The following is a 23660-nucleotide window of genomic DNA, read 5'->3' as shown; positions in this document are numbered from 1 at the left end:
AGGAATGAAAACCTAAAATCCCTGTAAATGTTCATTAAAACTAATAAAATTTAATAATTTAAAAAAATGTTTATGAATGATTGGATATAAAGAGTCTTAAAAGACAAAAGTTCTACCTGGAGAAATAACGAAAACCTTTTGGAAGAGCAGAATTTACAATATACACTAAAAAAGAAGTACAAGTGCTATAGGTATGAGTGGTGCAAAAGAGTTAAGAACTTGAATACTAGCAGTATGATTGGTAGTTTGAATCCCTTCCCACCCTGGAACACAAGTCTAGTGAACTGCTTCAAGAGGATGAATCTTGAAAACTCTATCTATGGAGCAAGTCTACTCTTCACACTGGGATCCCCCTTAGTTGTAACTGACTCTGGAGCCGCTAACAATAACAACAGGTAACTGGATAAACTGAGTTTTATCCTTAAAAGGCCAAAAAGAACAGACAAGTGAGATAAATTAGTATGATCTGTGTAAGGTGGGCTAAGGTATGGAGTGGAAAGCAGAAAATAAGAATAGTCCATACAGATTATTTCTGTTGAAAGCTTTAAATAACTAACTGGCTTGGAAATTTCCGTTTTCTTTTATAGGTAATGGAGATCCACTAATGGTTCTTATGAAGAAAAGAGGGACTCTGATTGTAATGTATTAGTCTTAAAGACAAAAATATTTAAGACAGGAAAACCATGGAAGAACACAGAAACTTTGAACTATTATAGTAGCAAGAGCAATGAAAAATAGAAGATAGATTCAAGGAACGATGGAAAGGAGAACAGTGAGAAAAGAGTTAATAGTATACCTTAGGTATCAACTCTAGGGGAAATACCTATTAAGCCTAGGGATTCTTTTCATTTAATCTACTCAAATAGATGGTGTTAATATTCTTTGCAGGATTCTCTCAGTCTATAGTCTGTTTTTTACAAAATAAACTCACAATAGGCCATATCCCCTAAAACTTAAAAGATGTTAATGTTAATTGCTTTTGGTAAGTCTCTTTTCTACAAACCATTGCAATTCAAATTAAAGAGAATCAACATTGAAACGTAATACATTATAATATTTTTATATATGCTCTTTGCACATTCACATTAATATATTTGTTCTTTGGCTATTAAAAGAAACAGTAAATTTTTTATAGATACTTTACTAAGTATTTAAGTTACTCAGCAATTTTGTGTGTTTACCTTACAAATACCAGCAAATGTGATGTTGGCTGAATATATCTGTAATATTAGTAAGTCAGTAAAATTTCTCATCAATATCTCAGTAATTTATAAATTCAATTTTTAACACTTGAGAAAAAGAATTAATTTAAATCAACTGGTGTATATATATCATTACCATAAGCACTAATACAGGACCCATCTATTTTAAATAAGTTATTTTATAATATTTGTTATATAATAATATGCCATTGCATGTATACATGGACATTTACCTATCCATATCTATTTTTATATCCAGAAATTCTTTTGATTCTGCATAAAGGTACTTGGGGAGGGAGGGAACCGAGATTAGGTAATCAAGATGATGTAAATGTTTGGTTAGCAACTTACTTAGTGTATTCTGCATATCACATAAATCACAATAGTACTAAAAAATTACCTCTTCTGGACAGAGTTCATGTGTACAACTCATAAAATGAGTGCAAAGTAGTGGAAATGCAATTGAGTATCTTGACTGAGAAGGTAGCTCCAAACACTGCTGAAACATCTTCTCAAAAGCACGACTATAAAAACTGTTTAAAAGACAAATTAAAATTTCCAATAATATCTGAAGTTAAAAATTTTATTATTTAATTTCATTTATCTTTATTAAAGAAAATTAGGTTACCAATAGAATTTATTCTTTTAAGAATGAGTTATATTTCCCAAAGAATATCTCTTACACATAAATTATTTTATCAGATTAATTATATCCTTATAACATTAACAAACATTTAAAATAAGAAACTTAGATGCAAAGTTAACTATGAATGCCACATGACTACATACTTTGAAATTTTAATAGCATCACACTTCATTTAAGCTAAATGACTATCAATTAAGAGATAACATTATTTCTATACTAATAGAAAAACATTACCAATTACACAATAAAATTCCATTGATTTTAAATCACCACCTCCTGATTTAAGAGATGTTAATGCTAAGAAGGTGAATTTATAAAAATAGAGTACACTTTAGGGTAATAAGAGAAAAAGAAGTAGTAAGCCACTTTACTTTGGAGATGATAGGCAAAAGAACAATTAAATTATGAGAAAATACAAAAATTTAACTAAACATGACTGAAAATTATGTTAAAAAGTACTTTAACATGCTTTAGCTTTCAAGAAAAAGAATACTAACTGCCATACCAAAGAATTTCCTTTTTCCTGAATATGCAGTTTTTTGTAGCACAGAAGTACCTTGTCTTTGAAGATAGACTTAGGGTCAGATAATAGTTCAGTTTATAAATAATTACATAAAATCCTTACATGTTCAAAATATGAAGTATTTAAAGCTGAAAATACATGATTACTGCTATGTCTCATGAGCTCCTTTGGAGCCTTCAAAGCTTCCTTGTTAAGATCTCTGAAACTTACCTTCTTGTTAATTTAAAGCTTGCTAACAAACAGCAAAAGCTTCTTCCAATAATTTCTCTTCAACAGACAGAAACTACCATCCCTATTTACTGAGATTTATTCTAGCATTGTAGAAATAAAGGGACATCGTAGGATTATCCCTATCAGTTTCACTAAAAGGGGGGCAAGAAGGGGTAAAATAGTTGATAATACACTGTTCTGTAGCAGTTTACTTGAACTTAAAACCTAGCTTCACTGCCTAATAGTGTTATCATGACCAGGATGCCTTAAATATTTCATAGGTACTTATCAGACACTAAAGAAGCAACGACAAGATTTTCCAAAGATCATATTATGCACGTAGGGAGAGAGAAGAAGAATGTTAAACTACTAAGTGCAACAGAAGAAGCTGTGTCAGAAGTAAAGGAAAGGGAACACACTGAAGGAAGTCAAGCTATCATCACAGTATTAATGCTCAATTTAACATTTTAGGTATAACATTTGTTTTATTTTATCTCAATCCACAACCTTTTCCTCTCACTTATTCAAAAGACAGCTCATAAGGTAAAATGAAGAGACTGGGGGTTTTGTCCCCTCAAAAACATTTGAAAAATGAAATACACATTCATGACTTGTTCTTAGAAAAATTTAAAAAAAGACATAAAAATACAATTTTGTACATTTCTTTTCTTACCAAGTTTAATTAAACACCCTCTAGTACTTTCATTATTAGTCTATTTGAACTGTCATAAAAATTATGTTAACATAAAAACATTTAAAAAGATACTAAAATGTATAATTTCAGATTCAAAGAAAATTAAGACATACCAAAATATAGAGAGATCTGATGTTTCCACCAACATTTCCACCAAGGAATCTACCATTTTTGTATGAAAAATTATTGTATTCATCATTTTTCCAAGTTCTCTGTGATCTGCAAGGCTGAGTGAAGCCTTAGAGACACTAGTATATGCCTGTGAAAGTATAGCATGGCGGGGGGGAAGAGTTTAAGTACAGATGAGTGAGTTCAGCTACATAATTTTTATAGAAAAAAATTGAAAATATTTAAATTCTGTTAGATTTATTGATAAAATAACTATTTAAAATATTAAATGAAGTAACTGACTTGAAATTCTGTACTTTTCAAAATAAATTATAAAACAGAATATTACAAAAGGTTTAATCACTTTGAATTAAAATTACTACATCAAAAATACAAAGAAATGTCATATTAACTCTACTAAAATGAAATTTACAATCTAGTTGAAGACAAGAAGGGGGAACACTCAGAGGAACGTATTACATACACTAATTAGATGAGGTTTTAGACTATATACTCATCAAAAGTAGAAAGGCAGATGCCATCAAATTGACTCCAAAGCATGACAACCTTATGTACAACACAAAAAACCAAATTACCTGTCATGTCCTCATGATTAATGATCTTAATGGGTACAATGTGCAAAGACAAAAGTGAATCATTGATATGTGTCTCCTAAAAGTATGTTAACTAGGCTACACTATGATTCTTGGCATTATGTAATTATCCTGTGTGCTATAAATCTTAACCTGTGTGAAATTAATGAAGCAGGGTTAGTGTTGTTATATAATGATGTAATCATCTCCATGATATTATCTGAAATGTAATCATCTAATCAGTCATAAGGAGATTATGGTGGGATCCAACATACTAAATCAACCCACAGCCCTGACGTGATCCAAGGGAGGTTTTCCTGGGTGTAGCCTACATTATCTTTTGTGTGGAAAAAGATAAAAGGAGAGAGAATGGAGGAGAGTGGGCCCTTAGCTCCACCAGATAGAAGAGCCAAGAATGGAGTATATCTTTTGTGTCCAAATTGCTGCACTGGGAAATTCCCAAGACAGAGAAATAAAGCCTTACACCACAGCTGGCACTCTAACTTTGGATTTCAAGCCTCCTTAATTGTGAGAAAATAAATTTTTCCTCTTTAAAAGCATCCACTTGTGGTTTCTATGTTATAGTAACAATAGATAAAAAAGACTGAAGATATACAGGAATACTCCGTACTTTCTTGTCAGTAAACCTAAAATAGCTCTAAAAGTAAATTCTCTTAAATATAGATTCAGAAAAAAATGAACAGGGACAAAATGAGATAATATGACTGAAAAGATCTGAAAAACATTGAAGATGCACATTTCAAGAGTGACTAAAGACAAGGGTCTTATGAAATAAACAGAAGAATGAGATCCCTATAAAAATAGGGGGAAATGACAAAGAATATGGATAGTGAGTAAGAACTTTCCATCTGAGACCAGGAAAAAAATGATAATAACTAGAAGAAAATTTTAGGATCAAAGTTGAATAGGACCTCAGTAAAAGCATAAAGCAACCTGCTAAAATTCTCCCAAAAGATTATCTTTCTGGCCCTGCTCTACTCAAGAACTACTAGTTACAAAAGACATTTATGTCTCTCTCTGTTCATGTGCTTAATTTCTGCCACATGATGTCCTTCTGCAAGCAATGAAGGCCAGTGATCAATGTTAGACCATTAGCACACCTCTATGAATATCTGCTCCTTACCTATTAATATTTTCTACTTGACAGTCCCTTCATATGCCTGTTGCCCAGTTTTACCCTTTCTCAGGCAATCCTTAAATTATGAAGATCAATTCCTAAGTTTGTCTTTAAGACTAATTTGTGGTTAAATTTGTACAGGTTTACAGTTTTCAGTTTTACACCTTACATTTTAGTGCAAGAAAAGACTCAAAAAGTCTTTTCAGTGATTTAAAAGCTACATAGGCAGGAGGTGATTTTTTTTTTCTTTAAGTAGAGGCTGTTTCAATTGTTTCAATCCCAAAAGTAAACACACTGCCTCTGACTCTCTTCCAATGCCCTACAGGACAGAGTAAAGCTGCCCTAAAGATCTCTAAGTCTGTAAATCTCTAGAGAAGCTAACTGCCTCATCTTCCTCTTACCAGAAAGCTGGCAAATTCAAAGCACTGATCATCTGATAAGCAACCCAATACTCAATTCACTGCTCCACCAGGGTTCCACAATCATTTCAAAGTGAGGGGAAACGTATATAAAAGGGCAAGTGTGCATTGTCTATAATCTAAATGTTAATAATAACCCAAGGACTTACTGTATATGCTATTTTCCAATTCAAATACTACTCATTTTTCAAGGTTCTGGTAAAATCTTATTTTTCCTAAAAAAGCAAAAACCATCCATTTCAACTTGAAAAATCTCTCTCTCACTTTTGAGAAAGCTACATTTCACTGAGAGTTGATCATAGTCTGCCGGTAGTATCTGGCCATAATCTTTTAGATTTTTCAACTTTAACTTTTTACACCATGTAGGTCTGATCTGATCTAGATATATAATCAATTCCTTAAAAGAGATGTGTGTATAACTCATCTATAGACTGTCTCACATACTTTGGACATGTTGATAGAAGAGGTTATTCCTTGGAAAGAGACATCATGCTTAGAAAGGTAGAGGGTCAGCAAAGGAGAGCAAGAGATGGATGGATAGATACAATGTCCTCAGCAGGCGGTTCAAATGTGTCAGGGATGACAGGATAGAACAGGGTTCAGTTTTGTTGTTCATAGGGTTGCTATGTGTCACACTTGAGTAAATAACAACGGACTATTTAATTGTTAAATACTATCAATTCCAATTTATAGTAACTTAGTTATACAGTGCTACTGCAATCCTTGTACCACAAAAGTTGGTGGCTTTGTAAATGGAAATGTATTCTCTCAAAATATAGGAGGCTAGAGATCTGAAGTTAGGGCTGCAGCTCTCTGAGTAAGTCCTTTTCTCCTCTGAACATCTATGAACCTGGAATTCCTTAGAGAGCTGAACTGTAAGATTGATATCAATCTTTCCTGGGTCTAGGAGGTGTTCAGCACAATTAAAAAGATCCAAAGGATGCACTCCACTCCTTACTCTTCTTTCTTTGTGGTACTGCGGTCCTTCCTTCTCTCCTTACTTCTCTTTTTATTTCTTGTAAGATAAAAGGACAGCACACAAAAGGGTCAGGTTCAGATCTGTTGTTCATAAGGTTGCAATGAGCTGCAGTCAACTCTATGGCATATAATATAATACAAGATGGTCCAGGGTAAGCCCCAGAGAAACTTCCCCTACTGTGGATTAAGAGTGTGACCTGAGAAATTGTGTGGCATTACATTCCATCCTAATTCCTTTATTAGACTGGCAGATCACATCATGAAGGAATGACTGCAGCACTGCATAACTGCCAAACCACTAAGAATCATGGTCCAATCAAGTTGGCACTTATTTTGAGAGGACACAACTCAATCTGTGACAGCAACCCTATACACAACAGAATAAAACACTACCTGTTCCTGTGCCAACCTCATAACCTTTACTATATTGGAGCCAGCTGTGGCATCCACTACGCCAATCCACCTTACTGAGGGTCTTCCTCTATTTCACTGACCCTCTCCCAAACAAGTATCCTTTTCCAGGGATGGCTCTTTCTAGATAAGTTATTCTCCCCACCCCCCCACCCCCCTTGTATCCTATAGTTAAGAGTCTGTAGACATGGAAATTTCACTGCTTGCTATTTAAGATCTTTGTAAATTTCTTTGTTCAAAATCTTTGTAAATGTCTTTTATTTTGGACATTTTTACAGTTTTACATTTTTACCTCTCCTATCTAAGACTTCTCTTGTTCAGCTGGGCAGCTCATCATTTTTTGAATGCTTTTATCTTAAAAAAAAGTCTGCATGCAGTAAAGAAAGGAGTCCTTGTAGAGTAATGGGTAGGTGCTTGAATGTGAACTGAAAGGTTGACATTGAGAACTACAAGTCACCTTCATGAAAGATGTTGCAATTTTCATCCATAAAGATTACAGCCTAGGAAACCCAATGTGATAGTGGTTGTACTCTGCTCCACAGGATTACCTGAGTCAGATTCAACTTGATGGCAATGGATTTTTATATATGCAATAGGAAGGAATAAACTAATTGCCTGGCACAAAGATGGCTAAATGAGTCTTTCTCATTGCTGTCAAGACAGAACTACCCTCCAGAGTTTTTTCAGAAGCTGTGAATTACACAGGAGGAGACTGTCCATCTTTCTCTAAGAGTGGCTAGTGGATTCGATCCATTAGAGAGATACTACTTTTGAGTCAGCAGCACAACTAGGCCACCACAGGTCACCAGAGCAAATAGAAGGGGAAAAAAAAATCATATAGACAGCTGGTGATGAACTCATTAAAAAATCTAAAAATCATGGATCTTAAAAAAAAAATCAAGGATCTATCAATAATAATACAATAGCACAAAGATCTATCAATAAAACAGTAGTATTAAGCTGTATGGACTGATGGATGAGTAAGTTGGTTCAGGATAGGGAGAAAGGCGTTGTTCATGGCTATGAGCCAAGGTCAGTCTGACGTCACATAAGAATACAACAACATATGCATAGGTAGTATGCTTCCATGAAGGAACTCTAGTGCACAGTCCTTTAAGAGTGGTATTGTTATTCCAAAGGCTGCACTGCACCTCTCTGGTGGTTTGAATTCACCAGTGACGCCACTAGAGAAAGATGGACATCTCCTCCTGTGGAATTTATAGCCTCAGAAACTCAACAAAGGGTCAGTTATGAATCAAAATAAACTTGACAACTATGAATTTTTTATGGTTCCCTGCTGCCTCACGACCTGGGCTCTTTGGTTATAGGCAAGTTAACTTCTGACTTTATCTATAGAATTTACCTTTCTAAAAATATTCCTTCCACAAAATGCAGAAGAACAAACACGAGAAAAAATATCTATATATTTTGAGATTGGAAGGAAAGAACTTAAAGTAAAATTAACCAGAAGGAACTTTAGCAAATTCCCAGAAAAATATATTCTGGCCCCATAGAAAAATCTATTCTATCTGTACATATGGCATATTTTTTCTCTCATTTTAAAAAAAAGTTGTATTTTAGTTACAGAACACTATGTAGTATGATTATAATATATATGTTTACACTTCTAATGGCACAGGATAGACTAGGGTTCAGATCTTTCATTCACAGGGTAGCTATGAGCTGCATTCAACTCAACGGCACCTAACAACAACAACAATACTTCTAAAAGAATATCAACCTGTTACTGAAAATAAGTATTTCTGGGAAATGAAACTGGAAAACAAGCATACTGTCATTTTCTACTTTAATTCTGGATGGTCTGAGATTTTTTAAATAAAAATATATAGTAGTAGTAGTATTACTTAAAAAGATATGTATGTGTGTCTGTGTATTTACTGTATGCCTCTCAATCCAACAGTGTAGTATCCAGAGCATTTAGCAACCCACAAAAGTAGGTTCAGGGAGAGACTGTGAGCCCCTGTAGACTGGACAACACCTAATTCCACCAAAAAGCAGCTAACGCAGTCATCACCCAAAACCCTAAAAGATTTTAGGGGCTTGCTCTCTCCAGGAGGAATGTTAGGATTAAAAAATAAGAGGCAGAAATTTATACTTGGAAAATTGACTTACCAGAACCAGGAAGCCAATACTGATATGCATAGTATTAGTACTTTGGATGCATGAAAAAAGATGTATTTTAAAGATAAGCAAATTTCTAAGAATACTAAACCAGTTTTCCCCCCAATTATAAAAAATAGTCTACAAAAAAGTTTAGGCTTGTATTTCAAAACCTACTTATGTGAGAATTACATATTAATTGAAAACTTTTTTAGTATTTATTAGTAGCATTTATTACTGTGCTTGGGGAATAGAGTTAAGCTTTTATCTCTAAATTAGGCTGGAGTAAACTACAGCATGTGACTGCACAGCCAGTTTTAAATAAATTTTTACTTTGGACGTGGTTACGTCTATTTATCTGTTGTCTATGCTGGATTTCATACCCTAAAGGCATAGTATAGCAGTTATGACAAAATATATAGCCCACATGCCCAAAACTTTTACTATTCAATTCTTTTAAAAAAAAATTGTCAGTGTCTATTACATCAAAAAATATTTTTCACTATAAAATTATCTGATTCATGATATTTAAAAGATGTTAAGATTTAAATATATAAACATTTAAAAATTATAATCAACCCTATTTATAAATATTTTGTTTGTTAACTGACTGTGTCCAAAAAAAAAGTGTATTTAGTAATGCAGTGGAAGTTATGTTAGATACTTCATGATCTTAAAAAGCAAACAGATGTAAAAGGATTACAAGTGGAATACCATCCCTTAATCACTTCACAGCCCTGACATAAGGAGCCTTCCCCTAGAATGTGGCATAGAACATCTTTTAGCTGACAAGAGATTAAAGGATACAAAAAGGGAGCCATGGTACCATCAAAAGAGAGGAGCTGAGAACAGCTGTATATTTTGGATCTAGTTCCTGTACTGGGAAACTCCTAAAACCAGGAGACACTCTGTGAAAAAGCCTTCCTCTTGAGTCAACCTGCAACCCTTCCAGAATAGTGAGAAGCAGAGATGTCAGTCTAAAGACTAAGGTGCGCCTGATCCAGGCCACAGTCTTTGCAATTACTTGCTACGCATCAGAGAGCTGGACAATGACTAAGGAGGAGAGAATAATTGGTATCTTTGAGTTGTGGTGTTGAAGAAGAGTCTTGAACTCTTCATGGACTGCCAAGAAAATAAATAAGTCCATCTTAAAGAGGGTAAAACCAAGTTTCTCCTTGGAGGCTAGGATTCTGAAGCTCTGTCTCACACACTATGGGCATGTGGTCAGGAGGGACCAGTCCTGGACCTCATGGAAGGGTGGAGGGGCAGCACAGGATAGGAAGACCTCAGATGAAATGGATTCATACAGTAACTGAGACAATGGATGTAGGTGTGTCAGAGTCAGTGAGACTAGCTCAGTACAGGGCAGGCTTCAGAGTTGTTGTACATTAGGTCACTAGGAGTCGCAGGTGACTCAATGGCACATAACAACAACAATTTTCTACACTGTGAAAAAATATATTTCTGCTTATTAAGGTCAATTATTTGTGGTATCTTTGTTATGTTCCTGTTATGTGCTATTGAGTCGACCAGGACTCACAAAAACTCTATGCACAATAGCTCTAAACCATGCTCTATCCTAAGCCAAACTGTCTCCGACACACCTACTTTCATTACCCCAGTTTCTGTGTCAATCCATCTCATATGCGGGCTTCCTCTGCTGTGCCGTCTCTCCGCTCTTCCAAGCATGATGTCCCTCTCCAACGACTGATCCTCCCTCCTGGCCACATGACCAAAGTATGTGACATGGAGCTTCAAAATCCTTGCCTCTAGGGAGTAGCTTGGCTTCATCCTCTCCAAGACAGACGATGTTTGTTCACTTTGCAGTCCATGGCATGTTCAGGACTCTTCTCCAGCTTCACAACTCAAAGGTATTCTTCTGTCATTGTGGTCATAGTCCAGCTCTCTGAGTCATTATAAGTAACTGTGAAGACCAAAGCCTGGATCAGGAGCACTTTAGTCTCTAGTCTGACATCCTTGTTCTTCAGCTCTCTAGAGAGGTCCCTGACAGAAGACTTCCCCAATGCAATTCATCTTTTGATTTCATGACTGAGGATGTCAAGAGTGTTAGTTGTGAAACTGAGCAAGTTCAATTGTTAATAATCTCAATCTCTTCTCTATTACTATGATGCTGTCAAAAGGCAGAACTAAATAACTAAGACATTCTTTATGTGGATTAAATGATATCTATTTGTCCCAGTTTAATAACCAGTGCAACTGATGAAGGTAATAACTTTATTGCAATAGACTACGGCACTCAGATAACAAAAACAGAAGGACAATAATTTATTCTTACCTGTAATCTAAACCAATCTAATCTCATTCCTCTGAAATCAAATACTTCCCCATCTTCAACTGTGAAAATAGAAAAAAGAGAAAGCAAAGAAAAATAATGTATTCACAAATTTATAATCACATTTTGAAAGTTAAGAGGTAGGAAAGTGAAAAATAATTCTCAAATCCTACAGAGATGATGATAAAGGAACACTATACAAAGAGAAGTATAATTTTCAATCCTTTCTCCTCAACTTTCCAGTTTACATGCTAAGGTGGAGTAAGACAATCTAACGAGATCCCCCGAATACCCATGAATCCCATGAATCCCCAAATAACTCAATATAAACCAATTATCTACCAAGTGAGTTAATAGTAACTACAATATGAGTTTGTTCAAACTAAATATTTATTATTCTGAAAACTTCAGAGTTTGTTACCTTTATTAACCAAAAACATAGCAAAACAGCCACCTATTAAAATGGAGTGTTCAAATAATGGAAAAACAGTCAAAGGTACAATACTAACTCTCAAAGATCAATAGATTTAAACTCTAATTCCTATTCCAGTACTAATAGCTATTATTGTTGTTGTTGATTGCCGTTGAGTCAACTGCCAATTCGTAGTGACTCTATGAACAAAAGACCTACTGCCTTTTCATAACTATTTTCAATTCCAAGTTCATAGAGTTTTCAGAGGCATATGGTTTAGGAAGTGGACACCACTCCTGCTTCCAAACCTGTTTTACAACTGGGAGCTCCACCAAACACTATCCATACTGGGAAACCATTCTGGTATTTGATTCCCCAAAGGTACAAGGTTCAGCATTACCGCAACCCAGGTTACTTCATTCTCCACACTAACAGAGTGACTTACAAAGTGGAAGAGTATTCCTCAAGATATAAACAGCACTAGTTTCATTTAACAGTGGATAAGTGTTGTCAAGTCGAATACAACTGAGAGTAAGTTTTGCACAAAAGACCTGAACTCTGTTCGTAACTGACATCATTTCTATGCAGAACTCTATTTTATAACTAACATTATTTCTGTACATCTATAGAGTTTAGAAAGTCTATAGAGAGCTATTAGAGATGGCATAAATTATTTTATATCTGAAAATCTGAATTTCAGAATTATATAAAATAAAAGTAATAATGACTTAAGAATTTATGTGCATGGAATGGGATAATGCATATGAAAGGTCCTGCATAGATTATATAATCATTTAAATGATACTATTAAGTGCTGTATTTATAGATAAGTTTGAATCAAGTATCTACTTGTTGCTTTTCTTTTTTCTTACAATTTGCCTCTTTTAAAAAAAAAATATTAAACTACAATTCTTAATGGTTCTTTAAACATTATCACAGGCCCCTTTTAAAAAGTTTGCTTCAGAAACAGCAAAGTAAAGACAAGAAAAAACAGTATTAACATGCCCAAATGTACAAGCTGCAGTGGTGATGGACTGCTAAACAAATCTGCACTAAGTGTTTTGTAATAATTAAACTTTATTAATTAAGTATGCAAACCTAATTGTAAAGAAATATGCTTTAATTTAGGTCTACCTTGTTTTACACTTAGGGAAGTCATAGTGTTAACAAAAGAGGACATGATGATTGATTCATCTTCAGGGCAAACAGAAAGATTCTGAAAAAGAAATAAGGATGAATTATTAACAAAGATAGTAACATGAATAAATATAAATAACATTCTTCTAAGTGAAAAATATAAAAACCAAAGCAATATGTATGATTTCACCAATAGGAGAGTTTTAAAAGGCAAAACCATACTGACAAGATTAGTGGTTGCTGGAAGCTGAAGAGACACATCAAATGTCATAATTCAGCCAAAGAAAATGTTTAATGGTATTGAAAACAGTCTGTATCTTGACTGCAGTGGTGATTAAACAAATGGGTGTATTTGCCAAAATGAAAATCATTCACAGAATATATGTATGTTGAACTATGTAAAAATGGATAATAAAAATTTTTTAAAGTTTATGCTTTTAGCTCACAAACAGCATAAAGAAATGAGATTTTCAAAACATTAAGACTTTAGTGATTTCAATCATATTTATAACCTAATAACCCTATAATTACGAGGGGGGAAATAAAAAACCTATTAGAGTGAACACTTGTTCTAATTTATCAGTCCTACACAATTATCATCGAGTTGATTTCAACTCACAACAATCCTGAAGGACAGAGTAGAGCTGTCCCACAGTTTCCAAAGATGTAAATCTACACAGAAGCATTTTTGTCCCACAGAGGTTAATCGATTCTAAGCACCAACTAGACAGCAAGTAAAAGCCTTAAAAACAGCATCACCAGAACTTGTTTTATAAGTCCTAGCAAATACATCATGAATACTGTCTCAATTATGTACTGTGCATTATGGAGCAAGTTACATAAGATCTCTTTTTCTTTTAATTAAGTAGTAACATTCCCTACCCACATGAAAATGCATAAACATAATAAGCCATGAATAAATGTCAGCAGTTTTATTATCATTATCATTATTGCTACATCTTATACAATTATTTTTTGCAACCCCAAAGCAATGTTAACATAATTAATTTTCTCAGTAATATTGAATTTCAGTCTTTATAAGAAATACCTATAAGCTTAAAATTTTAACACAAAAAAATAAATTTTTTTGTTGTTATTAAGATACTGTCAAGTTGATCTCTGACTAACAGTGACCCCGTGTGACATGTTAGAATTGCGCCAAGGGGTGTTTTTTTACTATCACCTTTATGGAAGCAGACCACCTCCTATGGAACCACACTGAACTGGATCTGAAACCACAGCCTTTCCGTTAGCATCTGAGCACATAAACATTGTGCTATGAGAGCTCCACAGTGAATATCAAAATAGCCATAATATAATTTCAAAGTTTCATGGAACTAGGGGTTTTAGATTACTTTTATATTGTGTGCTATTATACAATATCAATTAATTAATAGAAAAATAAACCTCTAGATGGATCCAACTCATAGCTGACCTTCCAGAGAGTTTTTAGATGTTGTATATCACACAAGAAACTGCCTGTATTTTTCCCACGGAGCAGCTGTTGAGTTTCAAACACCTGCCTTTAGGTTGGCAGTGTAACAATTCAAACAGTTCACCAGAGCTTCCTAGATAACATCCTAGGGATAAAATCAGTGCTTTTATCCCATATTTAATAGTTACTCTAAAAATGGAGCTCTGATACCCTAGTGAGTAAAGAGTTGTACTGCCAACCCAAAGGCAGGTGGTTCGAATCCATCAGCTGCCTCTCTGGAGAGAGATGGGTAATCTCTTGTGCAATGTATACTCTGAAAATCCAATGGAGGGTCAGTTATGTGTCTGTTCCAATTTGACTACAATGAGTTTTTAAGTTATTCTAAAAAGGAAGCATCTGTGCTCCATCTAGTGGATAAAAGAAGTAGTTTAGAATAGTAGCATAAATTAACACAATTCAAAGTAAAATCATATGCCCAATGTTTCTTATCTGCATTTTCTTCTTGTTGCTGCTACATACCATCAAGTCAGAAATGATTCACAGCTGACCCACTAGCAGGTTTTCAGAGATAGTAAATTGCTGGGGAGGAGACTGTCTATCCTCCCACAGAGCAGCTGGAGTATTTGAACCACATGCCTTTGAGAGTACAGCACCATTTCTTACCACGAGGACCCCAGAAATCCCTTATCTTTAGGAAGATAAGAGAAGCATATTAAAAATGAAGGGAGCTCTAGTGACAAGAAGCTGCGTTGCAATCCCAAAGGCATTCAGTTAGAGACCACTACCTGCTCTGTGGGAGAAGGATGGGCAATCTCCTCCCACACAATTAACTGTCCTTGAAAACCCATCAAAGGGTCAGCTATGAGTCAGGTCTGACTTGCTACACAACAATATTAAAAATGAAAGTTTCCAGGGAAACCTCAGTATCACCAAAATAGAAGAATCAGGAGCATGCCTTGTGGAGCCAGGTTTCTCTGCAAGAAAACTTCTTAACACAGGTGAAGACAAGACACATGGAGACCTCCGAGGACTAGCACGCCTATAGATGCTGGTACAAAGACATCTTCCAAAACCAACACATGGAGAAAGACCACCCTAAACCTATGACCCTAAATTTGGACTCCAGCTTTCTAAGTTGCTCATTCAGAGAAAGGCAATCTCTTGCTGTGTGATTTACTGCCTCTAAAAACCCGCTAGAGGGTCTGCTATAGATGGGTTCCAACTCAACGGTACTCAACAACAATAAGCCTTCTAAATTTTAAGAGAATAAATTTTTTAAAGCCATTTACTCACAGTATCCCTGTTACAGTTGTATTAGATAACTAAGATAGCTTCCACCATTCATTGTTCACATTTAGCCAGAGAAATCACTCTATATAGCAAATGTGCTATGACTAACTTGTTTTACAAGCATGCCACCATCCCAAGAATAAAGAATCTTTTTCTTCAATGAGTTTTAAACACTCTTCATAATGCCTGACACACTGAACTACTAGAATTATTTTTCCTACACATACATAATGATCTTCTTGAAAAGATGTGACTGTGATTTATTTTAACGTGTATCTTTTGCACTTGCACATGATTATGATTTCTAAGTGCTTGTTTAGCAAACACACCAGTTACTAGAAATATGGAAAGAACCAAAGGTGGAATAAGATAGAGAGGTTTTTACCTGCACAAGCTCATTGAGGACAACAGCATCAAAGCCAGAAAGGTACTGCACATAATACCTCTGCATCACAGGTCCGTATTTCCTTACATGTGCTCTAAGCTCTTCCATATAAAATATTAGTTCAGCAATGTGCCTTGTTTAAGAAAATTTAGGTGAAAGAATAAAGTCACTGTTATCAAAGAAAATATGAAATGACCTTGCTATTATTATTAGAAGCTTTTGTCTTAAATAAGGCATTGTTAAATATTTAATATCAATTACTCTCTTTTTCAATGTCCTATGAATAAAAAATTATAAAAAGCAAAGTAGACAAAACTAAGACTGAAAATCAACAGGAAAATAAATTAGGACATCTCATAAATATATCATTTAGAAATCATAAATGACAGTGAGTGATAAGGAAACAAGACATTCTGTGTGCTTAATTCACTGCTTCAATTATCTGTCAAAGAACTGAGGACCAAAATAAGAAAAAGATACTTTACCAGAGAGGTGCTTAATTCAGTTAAGTCAAAGAGCCAGCACATAAGACAGACATTTCCAACAACAAAAATGGGTTACAACTCTACTTTTACATAGATTCTTATTTAAATGTATTGTATAGTGAATCATTTTGAAAAATTAATTCCATACAACATTATATAGTCAAAGAAACTAAACATTACTGTCACCAATTAGGGTACTGGAAAAAAATATTAAAAGCTCTCACTTTAAGCTAAAGTTTACTTTGCATTATAAATAATATAATATACTATAAATATATATTCTTGTTATGCCAAATTTGAAACGCTTAAGTCTTAAAAAGAATTTTACCTCAAAGGTCCCAAATTCCACAATGAGAAACCAGAATATATAAATAAATTAATTTAAAAAAACAAACAAACAAACAAAAAAAAACCCCAGCAACCAACTTTGCTAACTTACTTATCTATAAAGTCATCCGCACTCTTCTTTGGCATGTTATCTGCATGACGAAGTAGCCAGATAATTTCATCACGGGCAAATGATAATGCCATAAAAACAAAAAGTGCCTAATTTAAAACAAACAAACAAACCAAACTCACTGTTTACTGTCATTCAAAGATATAAAAGGAAGCCCATTTGTAACCTTTCTCTAAGTGAAAACTAACTGACAAGATACGATATCAAGTTTAAAAGTGAGATGAGACTAGCATGAAGTCTAACAAGACTGCAAAAACTTAAGTGGCTTATTGCTAAGCAGATAATTGAATTATGATAGTAGCTGAAAGCAAGAACAAACCAGATGCGCACAGCATGCTGTGCAGGAGATAACAGAGAAGAATTGGGAGGTATGTATGAGGGAAAGCATGCATACAAGTGTTTGAGTGTCAGGTTAGCAAGTTTATTCTACACTTCATATATTTCAAGTCATTTTATGTCACCCCTAACTCAAATATTGGTAAAATCCCACTTAAAGAGCAGGGGGCGAGGGGAACTTTAAATAATAATATGACATACTTAGTGTTGCAATAACAATTAAAACACTTACCTTGGGACCTAGCAAGCCAGGTTGATCAGAGAGGACAGTTGCCAGTTCTTTCAATGCAGATCTTAAAAACTTGCGTCTTTCTCTGTGCATTGAACCACTATAAATAAAGACATTATCGTTTACCTGTTTCTATTAAAATTTTTATTGGAAATTAAAGTCACTTAGCATTTAAAGTTTATCTTGCAAAGGCTTTTAGAAAGCATATATTATTTGCAAAATTCATTTTCTATGTGTCTGTCATGAATGACACAATTTTCCGTCTCATGTTTACCCTTGCCTTGTGTGTGCTGCCACGGTAATAACCAAGCTTATGTTATTATACCCCACATATCAAAATGCTGCCCAACCTTCAGGACCAATCTTTCAGGAAGCATTTCTGAATGAATACCCACTGTTCATTTTTAACAATTCTTGCAATTTTAATACCCTATAGCTTAGCAATTTATAAACTGGATAGGGAATCTCTGAAAACAAGTACTGTCTCATCATATGCAATTCTGTCACTCCACACAGATAGTAAAAATTATAACTTATTATCTAGCCATCTAATATCCTGCTATTTAGTTTATTCCTACTAAATATAGAAAAACAGAGAGGATAACTATAATTCTTCAAATAATAAATATTTTCTAAAATAAAATATAAATTAGAAAGAAATTATTCTTACATATTAGCTACAGAAGGAAAACCATAAAAAATATTTTAAGTACTCTAATGCCTTACACTATGTAAAATACATACTACTTAAAGAAATTTCCAAGATTTAGGAAAGGTGTGTAAGTTTTTTTATTGTGATTTTAACCGAAGTTTACAGAAAAGTTGGATTTTCATTCATTATTGCATATTTTCCTCCTTATCCCCCTAAACTTATTTTAAAAAAAATATTCATTCATTATTGCATAATTTTCTCCCTCTCTGTCCCCTGCCAGTCCACTATACACCTCTTCTTCTGGACTGCTCTCATACAGATGATGCCTAATCATATATTCCTTTCAAATAGTCCATTCCATCCTTTGTTCCAATGAAGTGTTCATTATTTATCACCTCTTTTCTCAGTTCCACTCCAACCTCCTGTCAGTCTTGTTTTATAACAATGATGTTATGCGGTCCTTGCCCTTCTGTGCTGAGATATTTCATTCAGCATAATGTCCTCCAGAGTCACTCATGTTGTATAATATTTTATGAGTTCCTTGTTTTTTCAGTGTTGTGTTGTATTCCCTTGTATGAATATATTATTTTTGTTTACCAGAGCGTAGGAACCAACCCATAGCTGACCCTCTAGTGGGTTTTTAGAGATAAGAAATCTCACGGGAGGAGATTGCCCATTCTCCCATGGAACAGCTGGTGACCTTGAACCATGTGCCTTTGAGATTGCAGCAGAACTTCTTGGCACTTGGCCACCAGAGCTCTGTGTGAATACAGCATAGTTTTTCTACCCATTCCTTTGTTGATGGGCACTTACGTTGCTGCCATCTCTATGCTATTGTGAATAATGTAGCAAAAACATGGTATGCACATATCTATTTTTGTGGCAGCTGGTTTCTTTAGGGTATATTCCTAGTTATGGAATTGCTGGGTCAAATGGTATTTCCATTTCCACCTTTCTGAGAAAGCATAAGACCATCTTTCATAGTGGCTGTACCATTTTACATTCCCACTCGCACTGATTAAGAGTTCCAATCTCTCCACAATCCCACCAGCATTTGTTTTTGCTGCCTTGCTGAACTTTGCTACCGTTGCTGGGGAAAGGTGTATAACTTAATAGCCACATAACTGTTTGTGATACAGAACAACCAAACTTCCTGGGATTGACTCAATGATATCTCAAAGTGACCCTCCACTAAGATTCTAAGACTATAAATCTTCATGAAAGCAAACTTCTCATTATTTGTCTGAGAAGCAGCTGATGGATTCAAACTACAACTTTCGGTAACATGTAATATACTACACTACCAGAGCTCCTTACAGATCTATGATAACAAAACTGTAATATACAAAATAAGAAATATAGTTTAGGAACAAAGATTTTAGAAAACAGATTAAAGTCCAATCTCTCCCTCTTTTAGTCCCTGAACCTTAGGTTCTACTTTTTTTTCCAGTTTCCGCTCCTCTTTTATTAAAACAGAAAAGATGTAATCTTCCTCAAGAGATACACAGATAGCTTTCATAATAGTACTTGACACTCTATTTGCAGTAAAGCTCATTGTACAGTAATAAAGTTGTTTGGTCTTAGTTCTTACAAAAAAGAGTAAATGCTATTTTAACTATTTTATTTCAAAGTGCAGTCTGTGGCATATTTTAATATCATGACAAAATGTCTACAAATTACTTGCGTTTATACCAACAACTACACTGATGTTTGTCTCGAAAGATCAAGAAAGGAGTTCTAATACACTCAAAAGTAAGTAGTTTATACCAAAGAATCCTTTAAAATAATAAATATTTCATTCAGTGGAGGGAAAATGTAATAAGAACAATAAATGACTTACATAAAAATTAAATTCCCAATATCCATTCTATAGCCTAAATATAAATTCTAAAAATTTTTGTGGTATTTTTAATATTTTCACCTGTGGCAAGGATGCTTATCTCTTTCTTACAGAAACACTGAAAAGTTGTTCAGAGATAAGAAGTCATACTTAGTAATATATGAAACTAAAATTTGGAAAAGGCAGAAGACTATCATACTATTTGGAAGAGTGTGTGACTATATGAATTTTCACCAATAGTTAAAAAAATCAGTACAACTTGCAAAGTATTAGACCAGGGAGCACATTGGTACTTTCAATGTTAAATGTTCTTTGAATGACTCTTTTTTAGAGAATTTTAATGACATGTCAATAATATTTAAACTCTCTGTACTAATTCCAAGATTACAGATATTGAGGTCATATATATGTATTACTTCTCAGTGATTAATACTCTTCCTCTTTTACTTTCTCATTTTGAACATCTATACTCATTTCAACAAAATAAAATAAAAAATAACAGAACTTACGCATGTGATACAGCTGCCTCCTTGCATTCCCTAATATCATTAATACGTTTATTATACCTATGGGCCAAAAATAAGAGAATCACATTAACCGAAATGTGATCAATAAGCAGTCATATAGTCAAATACTAAAACTAATCATACTTTCAGAAATCATAGCATTTTATTTGCCATTATCATAATCATCAGGGAAGACTGTTCTTCAATCTTGAAACATACGGAAAAAGTCTGCCCCAAGCCCCTAAGACCCCTTAGGTGCTCAGCCAGTAACTCTTATAAAAATAAATTTCACTTTATACTGTATTAAAAATACATTTAAACTTCATAAAGCAATTTTTTCCTAGTAAATCTTACACCTCTTTAAGCCTAGTATAGACTTAAAATTATAATGTCATTTCTAAAAATTTAAGTGCTGACTAAGTTTTCACTTGAGACTTTTTATTAAGGCTATCTCATAAGCACAGAAAAACTTCTGAAAGGACAAGTATTAAAAGTTAAATGGCTACCTCTGTTATATGACATCACCAAATTTGACCACTTGGCTTTTAGATACCGGCTATAGAACATCAAGTTAATTACTACAGGCACTGGAAAATTCAAATATGCTAAAGTTTCAGAGACTAGGCCATGGATGTAAATGAATCACTTGAAATAAATCCCATTTTAATTACAGTATCTGATTTCTATGACTTTTACTTAAAAGTTTCTTACTGATAAGCTTTTAGAAATAGACTCTTTTATTTTTTTTAAATTTTTGTGTGAGTGTACCGTCAAATCAGATCTGACTGGTACAGGAGGAGATTGTTCCTCCTTTTCCCAGCAGAGCATCTGGTGGATTCGAACCGTGTGCCTCTGGGATTGTAGTTGCAGCTCCTTGCCACTAGGCCACCAGAGCTCCCCTAGAAATAGATTCTTATTAAATAGCATCGCTAACATTTTCAAAGCTCTAAAAGGTACCCTCCTTGCCATCGAGTAGGAGTAGACTCAAAGTTGACCCTCTACCGGGTTTTCAGAGGTTATATATCACAAGGGAAGAGACTGCCTATCTTTCTCCCATAGAGCAGCTAGGGGTTTCAAACTGCCTACCTTTGGGTTAGCAATATCATCTCCCTAACAAGTAGGCCAGCAAAGCTATTTATGTTTAAAGTAATATAGGACATTAAAAAATAATCTATCTTAGGTAGCTCTGGTGGCCTATTGGCAAGAAGCTGCACTGCAATCCCAGAGATAAGCGGTTTGATTCCACTAGATGCTCTGCTGGAGAAGGAGGGGCAATCTCCTCCTGTACCTGTCAGATTTAATTTGACATGGGGGGGGGGGCGGGCCTGCGCGCGCACACACACACAAAATCTATCCTGACTCTTCTAAAATGCAAATTTTGAAAGGGCAGGGATATTACATATTTAAATTTGTGAGTTACATGGAAAAGCATGATTACTATCATATCAGGTTATAGTTAATAATGTACTACAACCAAGAAGACAGTAAAGGATATCCATATTGTTTCATGTGACCTGTCATTACCTCCTACTTACAAAACCATAGTAAAAATAATTTGCTCACCACAACCCTCTTCAGAAAAAGGCAAAATAATATAACACATCATACCCTCGTATGTTTACAAATAAGTCTTCTGCAGCTTTGTGAATGTGGAAAACTTCATCTCGAAAGAGAGAGAGGCAAGAGCTACTTTGAAGAGCTAGTTTCCAAAGATTCAGTGCCGTAGCATCAGTATTTAGGATCCCATGGCACAAAATAAAACCAACTTAAAAAAAAAAAAAAAGAAAAGTAAATTAAAATGCAATTTATATTAAAAATGCATTTCAAGTTAAGTCCTTTCACTTACTTTTTAAAAAATACAAAATGATATCACTAAATTGAGGTTTTAAAGTTAACAGAGCATGGGGGAGGATGAAGGAAAAGGCCTAACAATGAATAAATGAAAACGCAATCTCTGTAAACTGCCACTAAAAATGACAATAAACAAAGTATTTAAAAGAAGTTAGTAAAACGTATCTAAGATAGTAACAATACTTTCCATTTTCAATTATTATTTTATATAGTCTAAAACCACTGTTTTAGATTTACATGGACCAAAAAAAGAAAAAAAAAGTCATGTATGGTTTTTGCAATTATTATTTTCAAAACTGGTAAAATATATATTCAGGAATACTTATTAAGTGATGTTAAAAGTTCAAAAAGGATTAATTAATACCTAACACAGCAGTTTTATTAACAAATCTACATGACTAGAATAAATAGTATCTCTTTTTTTATAATTTACTTTTTTTCACACATTTTTCACATGATAAGCCTTTCACAGTTCAATGAGGGTAAATGACTTGCCCGAAGTTATTAGTGTTACTGTTATAATTTAGCCCCAAATATTTAATTTTAAAGTATAATATTCTTTAAATATGTTGTCCACATATTCTTTTATCTTTAGTTACCTAATCTGGAAACTGAACACAGATGCAATGGTCAAGTACTCAGCCAATGAAAATGTGTGGCTCAAACTCAACTCAGTGGAAAAAGATATGACAGTTTCCTAGGTACAGTTATGGCCTTGGAAACCTTATGTTCTAATGTATACTGCAGGGTTGTTATGAGTCATAATCAACTCAGTGGCAGTGGTCTGTTATTTTGTTTTTTACAGAAGAGCAGTGGGCATGCTTGCTCATGTCCATCTTATTCATTAAACATTTACTGAGCATTAACAGGGTATTGTGCTGGGACAGTTAGAAACCAGTAAATTTTTTTTTCCTGTTTCCATATAACTCTCACTTCAATCTTCAACTTTAAACTCCTGAATCATGTTACATCATAACTATATGATTATTTCAATACTTAATATCAATTGTAATTTATCTTTTTACTTAGCCCAAGCATTCTTAAAATGATCATTATACAAGCAAGTCAACTCTTTAAGTGATGATATAGTGTTATACATAAAGATGTATATATAACTTTCTAAATTCCTTTATGTAAGCCAATTATTTACTCTGGTAAGGAATCAAAGAAAGCTACTGAAATCACTTGAAACCAATTTATACAAATTCTAGAGGAAAAACTAACTACAATACATTTACTGAACCCATAAAGCTGGACAATGACTAGGGATGAAAGAAGGAGAATTGATGCCTTTGAACTGTGGTGCTGG

General features: G+C 34.2%; 1 protein-coding gene across 2 annotated transcripts in view; it reads right to left on the bottom strand.

Annotated features, from left to right (window-relative positions):
• Positions 1–23660, bottom strand: part of NCKAP1 (NCK-associated protein 1) — a 145306-nt gene that overhangs the window by 68078 nt on the left and 53568 nt on the right. For both annotated transcript variants that reach the window (XM_006878778.1, XM_006878777.1), the window contains 9 exons: positions 22109–22265; positions 20504–20560; positions 17506–17602; positions 16920–17026; positions 15996–16128; positions 12883–12964; positions 11340–11398; positions 3389–3534; positions 1603–1735 (listed from right to left, as the gene is read on the bottom strand). In XM_006878778.1, coding sequence (XP_006878840.1) covers positions 1603–1735; positions 3389–3534; positions 11340–11398; positions 12883–12964; positions 15996–16128; positions 16920–17026; positions 17506–17602; positions 20504–20560; positions 22109–22265 — 971 coding nt within the window. The remainder of the gene's footprint in view (positions 1–1602; positions 1736–3388; positions 3535–11339; positions 11399–12882; positions 12965–15995; positions 16129–16919; positions 17027–17505; positions 17603–20503; positions 20561–22108; positions 22266–23660) is intronic.

Source organism: Elephantulus edwardii, unplaced genomic scaffold, assembly GCF_000299155.1.
Source record: "Elephantulus edwardii isolate Elephantulus edwardi_28Jun2011 unplaced genomic scaffold, EleEdw1.0 scaffold00001, whole genome shotgun sequence".
NCBI lineage: Eukaryota > Metazoa > Chordata > Mammalia > Macroscelidea > Macroscelididae > Elephantulus > Elephantulus edwardii.
This window is presented reverse-complemented; position numbering and strand designations above follow the sequence as displayed.